Source organism: Dromiciops gliroides, chromosome 1 (genome assembly GCF_019393635.1).
Source record: "Dromiciops gliroides isolate mDroGli1 chromosome 1, mDroGli1.pri, whole genome shotgun sequence".
NCBI lineage: Eukaryota > Metazoa > Chordata > Mammalia > Microbiotheria > Microbiotheriidae > Dromiciops > Dromiciops gliroides.
In genome coordinates, this window is record NC_057861.1 from 748,491,596 (window position 1) to 748,504,186 (window position 12,591).

General features: G+C 46.5%; 1 protein-coding gene across 1 annotated transcript in view; it reads right to left on the reverse strand.

Moving 5' to 3' along the window:
• Positions 1–12,591, reverse strand: part of LOC122735223 (sodium channel protein type 10 subunit alpha-like) — a 46,489-nt gene that overhangs the window by 28,563 nt on the left and 5,335 nt on the right. The window contains exons 3-6 of the mRNA XM_043976594.1: positions 12,238–12,476; positions 9,983–10,156; positions 3,974–4,324; positions 2,145–2,621 (exon numbers count right to left, since the gene is read on the reverse strand). Of these exons, the coding sequence (XP_043832529.1) occupies positions 2,145–2,621; positions 3,974–4,324; positions 9,983–10,156; positions 12,238–12,476 (1,241 nt within the window). The remainder of the gene's footprint in view (positions 1–2,144; positions 2,622–3,973; positions 4,325–9,982; positions 10,157–12,237; positions 12,477–12,591) is intronic.

Consider the following 12,591-nt stretch of genomic DNA (forward strand, 5'->3'; position numbering starts at 1 on the left):
TTAGATAGACGTCATTCTGAATGGAACCTGGGGCTTTTAGTAGATGGCAAGCGCAAGATGAGTCAGCTGTGTGATGAAACCACCCCCAAGTCTGTTGAGACCTTGGGACTACACTAGGAGGGGGCATGGCCGTCAGTAAAAGGGAGGTGACAGTTCCAATGTTCTCATCAGGAGTAGTGTGTTCAGGTCTTTTGCACTACTGTTTAAGGATGACATTGATAAACTGGAGAGGAGCCAGGTATGGAATGAGGATGGTGAAGGACCTTGAGTTCATGACACAATAGTGAAGGATTTGGGCCTTTGTAGACTGGAGAAGAGAAGGCTTGGGGGAGGGGTAGGGATGGGCACGATGGCTGTTGTCAGGTTTTAAAGGCTGTCCTATGGAGGAGGGATTAGGTTTGTTCTGCTTGGCCTCAGAGGGGTGGCACCAGGAGCTATGGGTGGAAATGGAAAAGAGACAGATTTCAACTTGCTGTCAGACAAGGCAAAACTAGCTGACAATGCACGCCGTGCCAAAGCAGAGAGAGGGGGCTGTCGGTCGAGATGGTGGCCTCTCCCTTCCTGGAGACCTTCCAGCAGAGTCTGGACAACTACTTGTTGGGTCCCTTCCCATATGGATAGGACTAGATGGCTGCTGAGGACCCTTTCAACTCTCCACTTCTTCTGGGGTTCTCTGATACTTGAGCCCTCTGGGCATGAGCCACCCTCTCCAATCTTTTCCTGTTGGAGACAGTCTCTTCCCTTGGCAACTGTAACGATTGGAATGATGCCACCTGCTGGAGACTTACTGTAGAAGAGTTCCGCCCATGAAGCGAAGGTCTTTGAGGGCAAGACCAGGAGTCTTTTCTTTGGCGTCAGGAAGTTATGCGGGCGAGTGGGAGGAGGAAGGAAGAGACTGGGGCTCTGTCTCACTCTCTTTCCTGAGGACGCTGGTGGAGAGCAGAGCTAGAAATGCACTCTCCCTTTAATAGATAGGAATCTAGGCCTTTCTCTCTCTCTTTACCAAATTCTTATTCTCCTTAATAAATGCTTAAAAGTCTAACTCTTGCTAAAGCTTATAATTTATTGGTGACCACTCATTGGATATTTTAGACAGACTAGCTAGAATTTTAGCCCTTAACACTACAGAGACCCAATACTCCCCTGGGTTTCCTTTGACCTCTTTGACCTCTTTCCCTCTCTGACTCCTTCCCTTGGTCCAGATGACCTTTTCCCAATTCCTTATGGTAAGTGACCTCTAAGTGTGGGCACCTCGGTGGGGCAGTGGGAGAGTGGGAAAGGACTGTAGTCATGAGTTCAAATGAGTTCAAAAGAGTGCTGTGGTCATGAGTTCAAATCCTGATGCGGATACTAGCTCTGATTTTGAGCAAGTCATATATAACTTTTCTGTCTCAGGTTCCTCATTTGTAAAATAGTAATAATCATAGAATCTACCTCCTCCCATGGTGGTTGTGATGATAACATAGTAAAGCTATATGAGTGCTAGTTTTATCCTCCTCCTCAAATGTCTGCCCTTTACCCTTTTCTCTCTTCTCTCCTTTGGCAAACTCATTCACTCTCTAAGCTTCACCTGCCACCTTGACGTAGGCATCTCTCATGTCTCTCTGACCTCCTTTTTCAAGCTTCAGATTCACAACTTTGACCCCCTGCAGGTGAAGTCACAGATCCTATACTTACCATGTTATCTTATTATATATTCCAAGCACTATGTTCAGTGGTGGAAATAACGCAATAGTGGTAATAGCATTAGTTATATTACTAATAATTAATAATTCATTCATATAGTGATTTAAGGTTTATAAAGCACTTTATAAATATCTTATTTGCTTCACAAAAGCCCTGGGAGATAGGTACTTTTATCTCCATTTAACAGATGAGGAAATGAAGGTAGACAGAGGTAAGTGACTTGCCCAGGGTCATATAATTAGTCAGTTTCTGAGGCCAGATTTGAACTCAAGTCTTGCTGACTTCAGTGCTCTAACCACTGTATCTCCTAACTATACCCAGGGAAGTGTAAATCACTCTACACACACATCTATGTATATGTGTATGTATTTAAAGAATCCCATAATTCTTTTGGCACAGGAGAACATAGAGATTTCCCTCTCATCACTTTACAGATGCCCCAAATGAAAAGTCTTCACCTGTTTTAGAGGAGCCCCTTCTAATGCCAGGTTTGACTCATCACCGCCACTATCTTCTTCATCTTCATCATCCTCATCTTCAATATCAGATTCTGCCACAGCCATAGGGACTGTGATCTCCATGTTGCTGTTTCCAGCGTCACTGACAGGGCACGTGGCCAACTCCAAGGCCAGCCCATTGGGAGCTGGGTTATCTTTGACACTCCCAACACTGGCAAGAGCCTGGGCAGCCACGTGGTTTGGGACCCCTGATTCCAAGAAGGCCATTTTCACCACCTCCTTCTGCTTCTCCTCTTTGGCTTTGGAAGTCCAGAACTTTCTGCCCCAAAAGTCCCGAATGGCTTGCCCTGTGAGGTGCACAAACTTCTGAAGCCTGGCCAGAGCTATCTGGAGATTGTTCAGCTCTCCATCATCTTCTGAGGCTAGGTTGTCGGCACTGAAGGAATTCAGGAGCAAGGCAATGAACAAGTTGAGGACCTGGAGAGGAGGAGAGAGAAAAGTTAATCAGATGGGTCGCCATGTTCCATGTCAGCCATGGATTGGATGTGTGTAGAACACCTTCCTTATCTCTACAGTACCTGAGGGCAATTGCAAGCTGAAAACAAGGCAGGATGGGAAAGGACATTAAACAATAGTTACCATTTTTGATCATGTTTATTATGTGCCAGTCACTGTGCTAAGCACTTTACAAACATCAGCTCGTTTGATCCTTACAACAGTGCTGGGAGGTAGGTACTAGTATTAACACCATTGTACAGTTGAGTAAGCTGAGGCAGACAGAACCCTAGTCAGGGTCATATAGCTAGTAAGCATTTGAAGCTGGACTTGAACTCAGGCTTCTTGACTTCAGGACTATTGCCCTATCCACTGTGCTACCAAGCTGCCACCAAGACCTGATGATTCTAGGCTATACTGACATAAGCTGAGTGTCCAGGCTGAGGGAGGTGTTAGTTTTCCTGTCCTCTTCCTGACCTGATTCACAGGGGACATCACGATGTGGAGAAAAACCTGTTACCATGTTGTGAAGCACAATTGGTGTGAACATTCTATCATTTTTATGATTCTGCTCAGCAGCATAGCCCTGGTCATTGGAGGTTTGAATTGGAAGTCAAGGTTGGTAAGGGAGGTAAGGGAGGCAGTGGGGTACAATGAGGAGAGTACTGTTCTCTGAAATCCTCAGACACTTCCTAGCTGTGTGACCCTAGGAAGGTCATTCAACCTCTGTCTGCCTCAGTTTCCTCATCTGTAAGATGGGGAGAAGAATAACACCTACCTCACGTGGGTCACTCTAGGAATCAAATGAGAAAATATCCATTAAGCACTTGGCAAAACCTAAAAGTGTGAGATCCCATTAATTATCATCCCATCAGGAGCACCATTCTTGGTATTGGATACCACATTTCAAGGCTTATCGGAAAATCGGTTTCATTTGTGGAGAAGGAACCAGGCAATGTGGATACATCCACATTTAAGGGAGGCATTGAGGAAGATTCAGCAAAGACAGAACCACCAGAGGGATAGGGAAAGAACCATGAAAGGACAATCTCTTCAATGCCAAGGTGGGAGAGAGCATCAGGAAAGCAGGGTGAAGTGTCTAAGGCCATCAAGGTGTTTCAAAGGATGGAGACAGGGGAACAATAAGAGCACCAGAAATAGGGTGGGCTTGAAAGTGATCCAGGCACCCCGGGGCAGGCTATTTATCCCCTGGGTCAAAGGTTTCTTCATCTAGAAAATCTAGAGTTGCCAGGACACCAATGATCCAGCTTTGCAGCCCAGGATATGCACTTATAAAGGAGGACACAAACCTTAAATGGAGTCCGGACACTTACCACCAGGTTCCCCAGAACCATCACCATTAAGAAGACGATGAGGCACATGGATATCTCAGACACCTGCATGCAGTCCCACATAGTCTCAATCCATTCCCCGCAGAGGATTCGAAACACGATGAGAAAAGAATGGAAGAAGTCATGCATGTGCCAGCGAGGCAGGTGCCCTGTGTCACGATCACAGAGTTTCTCATAGTTATCTCCAAATAGCTGCTTTCCAACCACAGCGAAGATGAAGACGATGATGGCCAGGATCAGGGTAAGGTTGCCTAAGGCTCCCACAGAGTTGCCAATGATCTTGATGAGATTGTTCAAGGTTGGCCAGGACTTGGCCAGCTTGAAGACCCTCAGCTGGGGAAAAGCATGGAGGGGGGGGGGTGTTACTCACAGGTGTCTTCATCATGCAAAGACCCCTAAATTTTCAATGAAATGATTGCCCTTGAGAGATAGTGGGCTGAGAAAGACCTGAATTTTGAGACCTGTGACCAAATCCTCACTTGGCCACATGCTGAGCTATCAAGAACCTCTCTGAGCCTCAGTTTTCTCATCTGTCAAATGAAGATAATGATATCTGATCAAGTGAGAAAATGTATACAAAACCCTTTGAAAACCTTATGATGTTTCATTAGCGTTAGCTTTGGTATTCATCAATCGATCAATCAAAAATCAATCAATAAGCATTTATTAAGAGCCCACTATATGCCAGGCACTGTACAAAGCACTGGGGACACAAAAAGAGGCAAAAATGGTCCCTGACCTCAAGGAGCTTGCAATCTAAGGAGAGAGACAACATGTCAACAAAAATAAGCAAAGCAAAATATATACAGGATCAAGAGCAAATAATTACAAGAAGGAAGGTTCTGGAATGAAGGGGTTTAGGGAAAGGCTCTTGGAGAAGCATTGAGCAGCTGAAATGCCCTTTTAAAATTAACGACCTTTGGGTTCCCGCCTTTCCAGTTTGATTTCAGATCAGGCCCCTTCACACACTCTCCCTTCCAGTCCATGTGTCGGCAGCTGCCTCCCTGACTATAACTGCCCACCTGTGCCCTGCGCCCAGGTCATCACCCTTCATGTCCTGAATGCAGGCCCTTCACCCTTCGGCCTCTTAGAATCCCAAGTTCTTTCAAGGCATAGCTCAGGCCCTGACTCAGGTGCGAGGCCTTTCTTCATTCTCCCCGGCATCAATCCTCGCTCTCCCTCTTAAAATTCCTCTGCATAACTTCACGCCTGCTTGTTTCTGTGCATGTTTCCCGCTCCTGGTGGGCAGACAATTTTGGCTTTGCCTTTATGTCCCCAGTGATGAGCACGAGCCCCTTAATCAATGCCTGTTGACATGAATTCTCTCATTTTTTTAGAAAATGTCTCCTAAGCTTAGCTGGGCAGATATAGGATCGACTTCCAGTGACTTCCAAGTTTCGAGGCTGTGGCTGGTGACTTAGGGGCTAACAAGGGCAGAGTCGTGGGTTTCAGTCATGGTTAGTGGGCTACACTCTGTTCCATAATTAGCACCACCCCCCCAACCCCCTTATGTGCCTTTGGGTGCAAGGCTGGGGTGGGGGAGGAAGAAAGAGGGCTGCTTGGAGTGTGTGGGCGAGTCCAAGTAAACTCATCACCCAGACTGGCAGAAATGATTGAGAAGCTAAGGCTGGATCTCTGGATAGCTACAGATCATGGATTTAGGCCTGTGGGGGACTTCAGATGTCATTTAACCTAACCCCCTCATTGTCATCAGCATCTGTCTCCAAAGTGTTCTCTGAGAGCTGAGCACTGCCCTGTGGGATACAGAAACAAATAAGGCCTGGTGGCTTTCCCTGGGGAAGCTGGGGGAGGGGGGAAGAGAAGTCCTGGTAGTGGTCTCAGAGGGCCCTCCAGCGCTGCCACCTTGCACTTGTGTGGCTGAGAATAGGCCAACCCCTTTCCTCCACCAGCCTCAGTTTCTTCATCTGTAAAATAAGGGGGTTGGACCTCTGTGAGGTTGTCAAGCTCTAAATGTATGATTCAAAGAAAATTAAATACACAAATGCATCTATTAGAGAGCAATGCTAGATGGTAAGTGTACAGATGCTGGTCTAGATGAAATCAATGGCTTGGCATGCCTGGTTCATCCCATTGGTGATGTGTGAGGTCAGGGATGGGGTTAGCGATCCATGGATCTTACACCTGGAGTCCTCCAGTACTCTCTTAGGGTAAGGGGTAAGGTCTCAGAGCAACAATGATGGTGGTGGTGGTAACAAAATACCATTCATATACACTTCTGGCTGTTCCCCAAACCATGCCACCTACACTCTGGTCATCTACCCAGACTATCTATCCCCATCACTCTGGCCTTTGATATGCAAGCTAACTTCTTCTCTTGCCTGGAACTGCCCCCCCCCATCACTCCCCTTTCCAAGCTATGCCACCACAAGCACCATCTCTATCCCCTTCTAACTCACCTTTAAATGTTGTCTTACCCCCATTAGAATGTAAGCTTCTTGAGGGCAAGGAATGTTGTGTTTGCTTGTATTATTTGTATGCCCAGTGCTTAGCACAGTGCCGGGCATAGGTGTTTAATAAATGCTTTTTCTTTCTTTTATTTATTTATTCATTCATTCATTCACTCACTCATTCATTCATTGTTTTGGGGGGTGGGGCAACGAGGGTTAAGTGACTTGCCCAGGGTCACACAGCTAGTAAGTGTCAAGTGTCTGAGGCCGGACTTGAACTCAGGTCCTCTTAAATCCAGGGCCCGTGCTTTATCTGCTGCACCACCAGCTGCCCCTCATTCATAGTATTTTAAGGTTTACAGGGCAGTTTACAAACATTTGAGCCTCACCACAACCCTAGGAGGTAGGTATCAGTGGTAATATTATCCTTAATTTACAATTGAGGAAACCGAGGCCCTGAGGAGTTGAGTGACTTGCCCAGGGTCACACAGCTAGTAGGTGTCAGAGGCAGGATTCAAACCCAGGTCTTCTTGACTACTAGTTCTTTCCACTGTCACAAGCTGTAGCTGAATAGGCTCAGGAGCCCAAAGCTGCTGCTGAGCCGCCTGAGCTCCTCCCAGGACCACGTGTCACATGTGTCCCTCTGCTAGTCGTGCGATGGATCCATGCTGTACTCATGACTCTCCTTGGGGCCTGCCTTGCTCTGTGACCATACTCTGTGACCATACTACGGCCTTGGAGCCCCTTCCAAGCTTTTCAGCTGACCTGCTTCGCTTATTTGCGAGTAACTTCTGTTGGGAGCTCCCAGCATCCTGATTTTTGCCTGATTTTTCTGATATCAGGACCTGGACATCACCGAGAACAGGACCTTAAAACAGCAATGTCAAACCCCTTACCCCCTCAGCCTCGACACTCACTAGCTGTGTGAACACAAGGAAGCTGCTCATTCTCTCTAAGACTCAGTTTACTCACCTGGAAAGAAGGGGTCCTGGGGTCCTAGATGGAGAGTTGTCAGGGATCTCTGGGGCTGCTGAGCCCAAACCCCTCATTTTACAGACAAGGAAATGGACCCCTGCCAGGTTGAAGGCATAGTCCAGGATCCTGCACATTGGAAGTGGGAAGAACTGGGGTTCGAATCCAAATTTTCTGACACCTGGTCTAGTTCTCATTCTACCTCAGAAAGTCTTTCTAAGGTAGGTACTTTGAAAGTCTCAACCTGCTGCACCAATATGAACTGTTGTTATGAATAATTAGCATTTACACTTTGCAAAGGAAGCTACGTGGCACAGTAGATAGAGTAATAGATAGGCTTGGAACCAGGAAGACTCCCCTTCAGGAGTTGAGTTCAAATCCAGCCTCAGACACTTCTTAGCTGTGTGATCTTGTGCAAGTCACTCAACCCTCTTTGCCTCAGTTTCCTCATCTGTAGAATGAGCTGGAGAAGGAAATGGCCAACCACTCCAGTATCCTTTCCAAGAAAACCCCAAAATGGAGTCATAAAGAGTTGGACACAGTTGAACAGCTGAACAACCACATGGTTTGCAAAGTGCTTTACAAACAAAATTTTACTTGAAATGTTTGTTAGTTTATGATTTTTAATATCACTTATCAGTAACATTATTTTTCTCAGGAGCAAGTCCCAAGCAAAAGTCACTCTTTCTAAGTTTCCACTAACAAAAACTGCTACAACCTAATTGGGAGACAGAAGTACAAAGCTGAATCTGAAGAAGCAGCTATGCCTGCCTGAGGATGGCCAGTGTCCACTTCCCTTAAAAGCAGAAGGCAGGAAGATGGTAGGCTTGGGCCGGGGTGAGGCTGCTCTCCTGGAGGGCAGAGGGGGCGAGGCACAGTGTTGGCACGTGGAGGCTCATACTATGAAACCAGCATTTCAGGCATGACTTGTAACTCATGCTCTGTCCCCTGAGTCTTGGAGAAGTTTGCCCCAAATCCTTCTGAGTGAAAGGGAAGTAGTACTTTCTTTGGTAGAAACCAACCAGCACCACCTTCTCTATTTCCCCTAAGGTCACCTCTGAATGTCAGAGACTCAGCCTGGACTCCATCCAAGTGGCCTCATCAACACAGACTTGCCCTGCCTTGAAAACTAGCCCCTTACTGAAGGCACAGGGAGCAGACCATGGCGCACAAGGGCCCTTCAGGCAAGATGAAGAGAAGTTGTGCCTCCGTGGCTTTCTCACAGAGGCACATGTAGAGAGTCATCCATCAAGCGGTATCCCCTGGGTAATAGTTGGCTCCTCCCTGAACCCTGGAAGCTTACCCGTGTCTGATTCTCATCCTACAAACCACCCTAGAGTCACAGAATTTGAGAGTTGGACAGGACCTCAGTCATCATTTAATCCAACCCATACACGAAGGAGTCTCTGTTCAGGGGTCATTCAGCCTCTGCTTGAAGACTTCCAAGAGAGAGACCCCAGGCCCTCTCCAAGGTAGCTCATTCACTTTGGGACAGGTCCAAAAGGGAGGAAGCTATTCTTGACCTCACGACTCAGTCTCGCTCTCTGGAGCTCCCAGTACTGCCTTCTGAGGCCAAGCACACGACTAATCCTTTCTTCATTTTTTTCTACATCACATCCACCTTTCAGGAAGCTGCTGTGGAAACCTCTCAGAACAATCATTTTAGATGCATAAAATAAAATACGCAAGAGTAGAAAATGATATTTTGGGATCCTTATCGACATATTAAAATAAAACCAAATCCACGAACCTGTGTTAAGAGCTCCTGATTTAGACCGATGCCCTCGTCTCAAAGATTAGGAAACTGAGCCTCCCTTCCAGTGTGGTGGTAACTCTCCTTGGCTCACCCTGCACGCTCCCCACACACATCCCACCTCTTGTCTCTGTGCCCGAGGATTCTGTCGTCCACACCTGTAATGCTCCGGCTTCCCTCAAGGCCCACCTTGGGTACCACTTCCTACAGGAAGCTCTTTAGGATTCTCCTCTTCCTCCAGCTGTTAGTGCCCCCTCCCCACTTTGTATTGACTTTGTGGATATTTTGAATCTATGCATATGTTGTCACTTTTAGGCCTCTCCCCCTTCCCTAGCTGCAGTCACAGATATCCTCTGCTTCCTTAGTTCTATGAGGATTATTTTAATTGCTGAGCTGGAATTCCACGGATATACACGCAATCATTTAGATGGTGCTGTGAGTAGAATGCTGGGCCTGAAGTCAGGAAGATCTGAGTTGAAACCCTACCAACTGTATGACCCTGGATAAGTCCCATCACCTGTCTGCCTCAATTTCCTCAACTATAAAATGGGAATAATAATCGCTCCTACCTCCCAGGGTTGTTGTGAGGGTTAGATGAGAAAACATCTGCAAAGTCCTTAGCACAGTGGCTGGCCCATAGTAGGTGCTATAGGAAGGTTAGCTATTGTTGTTATGACGGTCACCCCTCCCCCTGTAGACTAGAAGTTCCTTAAGGGCAGGGACAGTTTTGTGGGGTTTTCCCACTCAGAGTATGGAGCACAGCACATGCATAATGTAGGCTTGTTGAATGGAGATATGCTGAAGTGACTTCAGCGGAATAAAGGTGCGCTTCCCAAACTCCCCAAGAAGAGATCTCACCAGTCTGAAGGACCGCAGCACCGATAAGCTCGCTCTTTGGGGCAAACCCAGCTCCACCAGGCTCAAGGTGACGATGATGCTGTCAAAGATATTCCAGCTCTTTTGGAAGTAATAATAGGGATGGAAGGCGATGATCTTCAGCACCATCTCAGCAGTGAAAATCACCGTGAAGAACTGTGGAGGGAGAAGAGGCTTCAGCAAAGCGATCCCCTCCAGACAGAACACAAAGCTGAGGGTCTCTTCCCCAAAATGCTCCCTCTTGGCTACAACATAGTTATCAGGTACAGAGTCCTCCGTTATAGCCTGGAAGGTTTGGCAGCGAGAATGACAGCTGCATTCTGAACCCACCCTTTCATTGATGGGCTGTGTGACTATGGGCAAATCACTTTCCATCTCTGGTCCACTGATACATGCACACACCTATGTGTATGTGTATGTGTATGCTCATACACATAGACACATATGCATGTGCAGACATGAGCATGTGTGTTGTGTGTGCCGATATTGTATCAATACACATACATTTATCCATATACATATGTGTGTATGTGTGTGTCTAAGGCAGCCAGGTGACATAGTGGCTGGAGCACAGAACTTGGAGTCAGGGAGTCATGGTCCTGGGAGTCAAATCCTGCCTCAGACACTGGCTGGGTAACCCTGGGAGAGTCACTTCACCTTCGTCTGCTTCAGTTTCCTCATCTGGGGATGAGGGTGGAGAATGGGGGTGATAATGACACCTACCTCCCAAGGTGGTTATGAGGATCAAATGAGTGAACATCCATAAAGGCATTTAAAAGTGTAAAGTGTCCCTAAATTCTGGGTGTTTTTATGTGTGTGTGTGTGTGTGTATTTATGTTTGTCCATGCATATACATTCAGACATACATAAATATGGAAGGTCCAAATGACAGACTTGCTCTTCAATAGGGGGAGGGCGGTGTCCCTAAATGCTCCCATTTGAAGAAGGCATCATGGGAGTTGCTTCTATCCCTGGCCCACTGCTAAGACTCCTCAGTGACATTCATGTAATGAGATAGAGACTGATCTTCCCATCTACTCTGATAAAACATGGTAGATGAAAAACTTCTCTCATCCTGCTAATGACATCCAGCCGGATGGGCCATTTACTGAATTTGGGCACCATTCTGAGTGCCTTGGCTGAGGAGATAGGCCTCGCTAATAACACCATCCCCACCATCAATAATAGCAACAGCAGCAGCTATGAAGTCCTTTGTTCTACAGAGTACATTACACACATTATGACATTTGGGAAATTACTCCGTGGTTTCAGCAACCTCAGTCCACTCACTGTCAAGGCTCCAGGTCAGGGAAGGCAATGATCACAGAAAAATTAAAACCAGTGAGAAATCAAAGGTCAATGCGGGGATGTAGGGGGTGTGAGAGTGTTACCAATTATGTCTGCTTGCAGTGGAAGAAGTGGAGCAAAAATGTGTGATTAGAAAGCAAGGGGAGAACAAGAGACAGCAGATTGTGGCCAAAGTGGCCTGGTGATGCCCTTGAGTTAAAAATGAAAGCCCAAAGCCCAAGAGGAATAGGCAGCACTGAGAGGTTGCAATCTGCTTCATTAGAGGGAGTGGTCATGTTCCTGAAATCACACATCGCCCAAAGTAAACAAACTACAAGGCAGGCAAAGGTATTTTTTCTTTCTGCTGCTATGAATCTGACACATACATGCTAGACTTAACTCCTTGGGGAAGCCCCATAGGACCCAGCACAGCTAGGAAGACAAGGTGGCACAGTTTTCCTCATAATCCTAAAATAACAAATCTGGGAGCCAGAAGGGACTTTAAAAGACCATCTGGCTTAGTCTCTTGTCATCAGACTGGTGAAATATTATTATACCCATACTGAGAGATAAGGCAGCTGAGGTTAGATGACTAACCCAAGGCCACACAGTTAATTAGTGGTAGAGAGAAAAGTAGAACCAAGCTCCCCCTCCTGCTCTCCAAGTAATCTTTTCAGTAACATGATGCTGTCACTCACCTCCTGGCACAGCCTGCATTTTGGTAGTCTCTTTGAATTCCTCCTTCCCCAAATCAGCCCTATATCTCATCCTGTCCCCCTGTCCTTATTCTAGCTACCACAACCTGCCTACTAGCTAAACAATGATCTCTTCCCACCACCTGCCCCACAGTATAACCTTTCCTCAACAGAGATTACTTCAATTCCTTCCATCAGTTGGAGTTTGAGGTTGCCCCTTTCCCCAACAGTTGGTTAATAGAAAATATGATTTACTATATTGCCCACTTGGAGCATCGAAGAAAAGGATGGGGTCATATTGTAGTGCTCCATGGACATGAACAGTGTGTTGGTCACAATGCAGAGGGTGACGCCGAGCTCCGTGAAAGGGTCCATCACAATATTTGATATCATATCCTTGAACTTCACCCAGGGCTCACAGCATTCCCAAATGAGATACTTCTGAGCAAAGCGGATCCAGCAAGGGGGGCACCTCTGCTCAGACTCTTCGAGTTCTAAAAAATAAAATAATAAATAAAATAAAATAAGAGCCAACCAACAATGCTCAATTACAGGTCAAAAGAAAGAATTTCTACCATGCAGAAAGTAACTCAGAATCTGAGCTAGGAA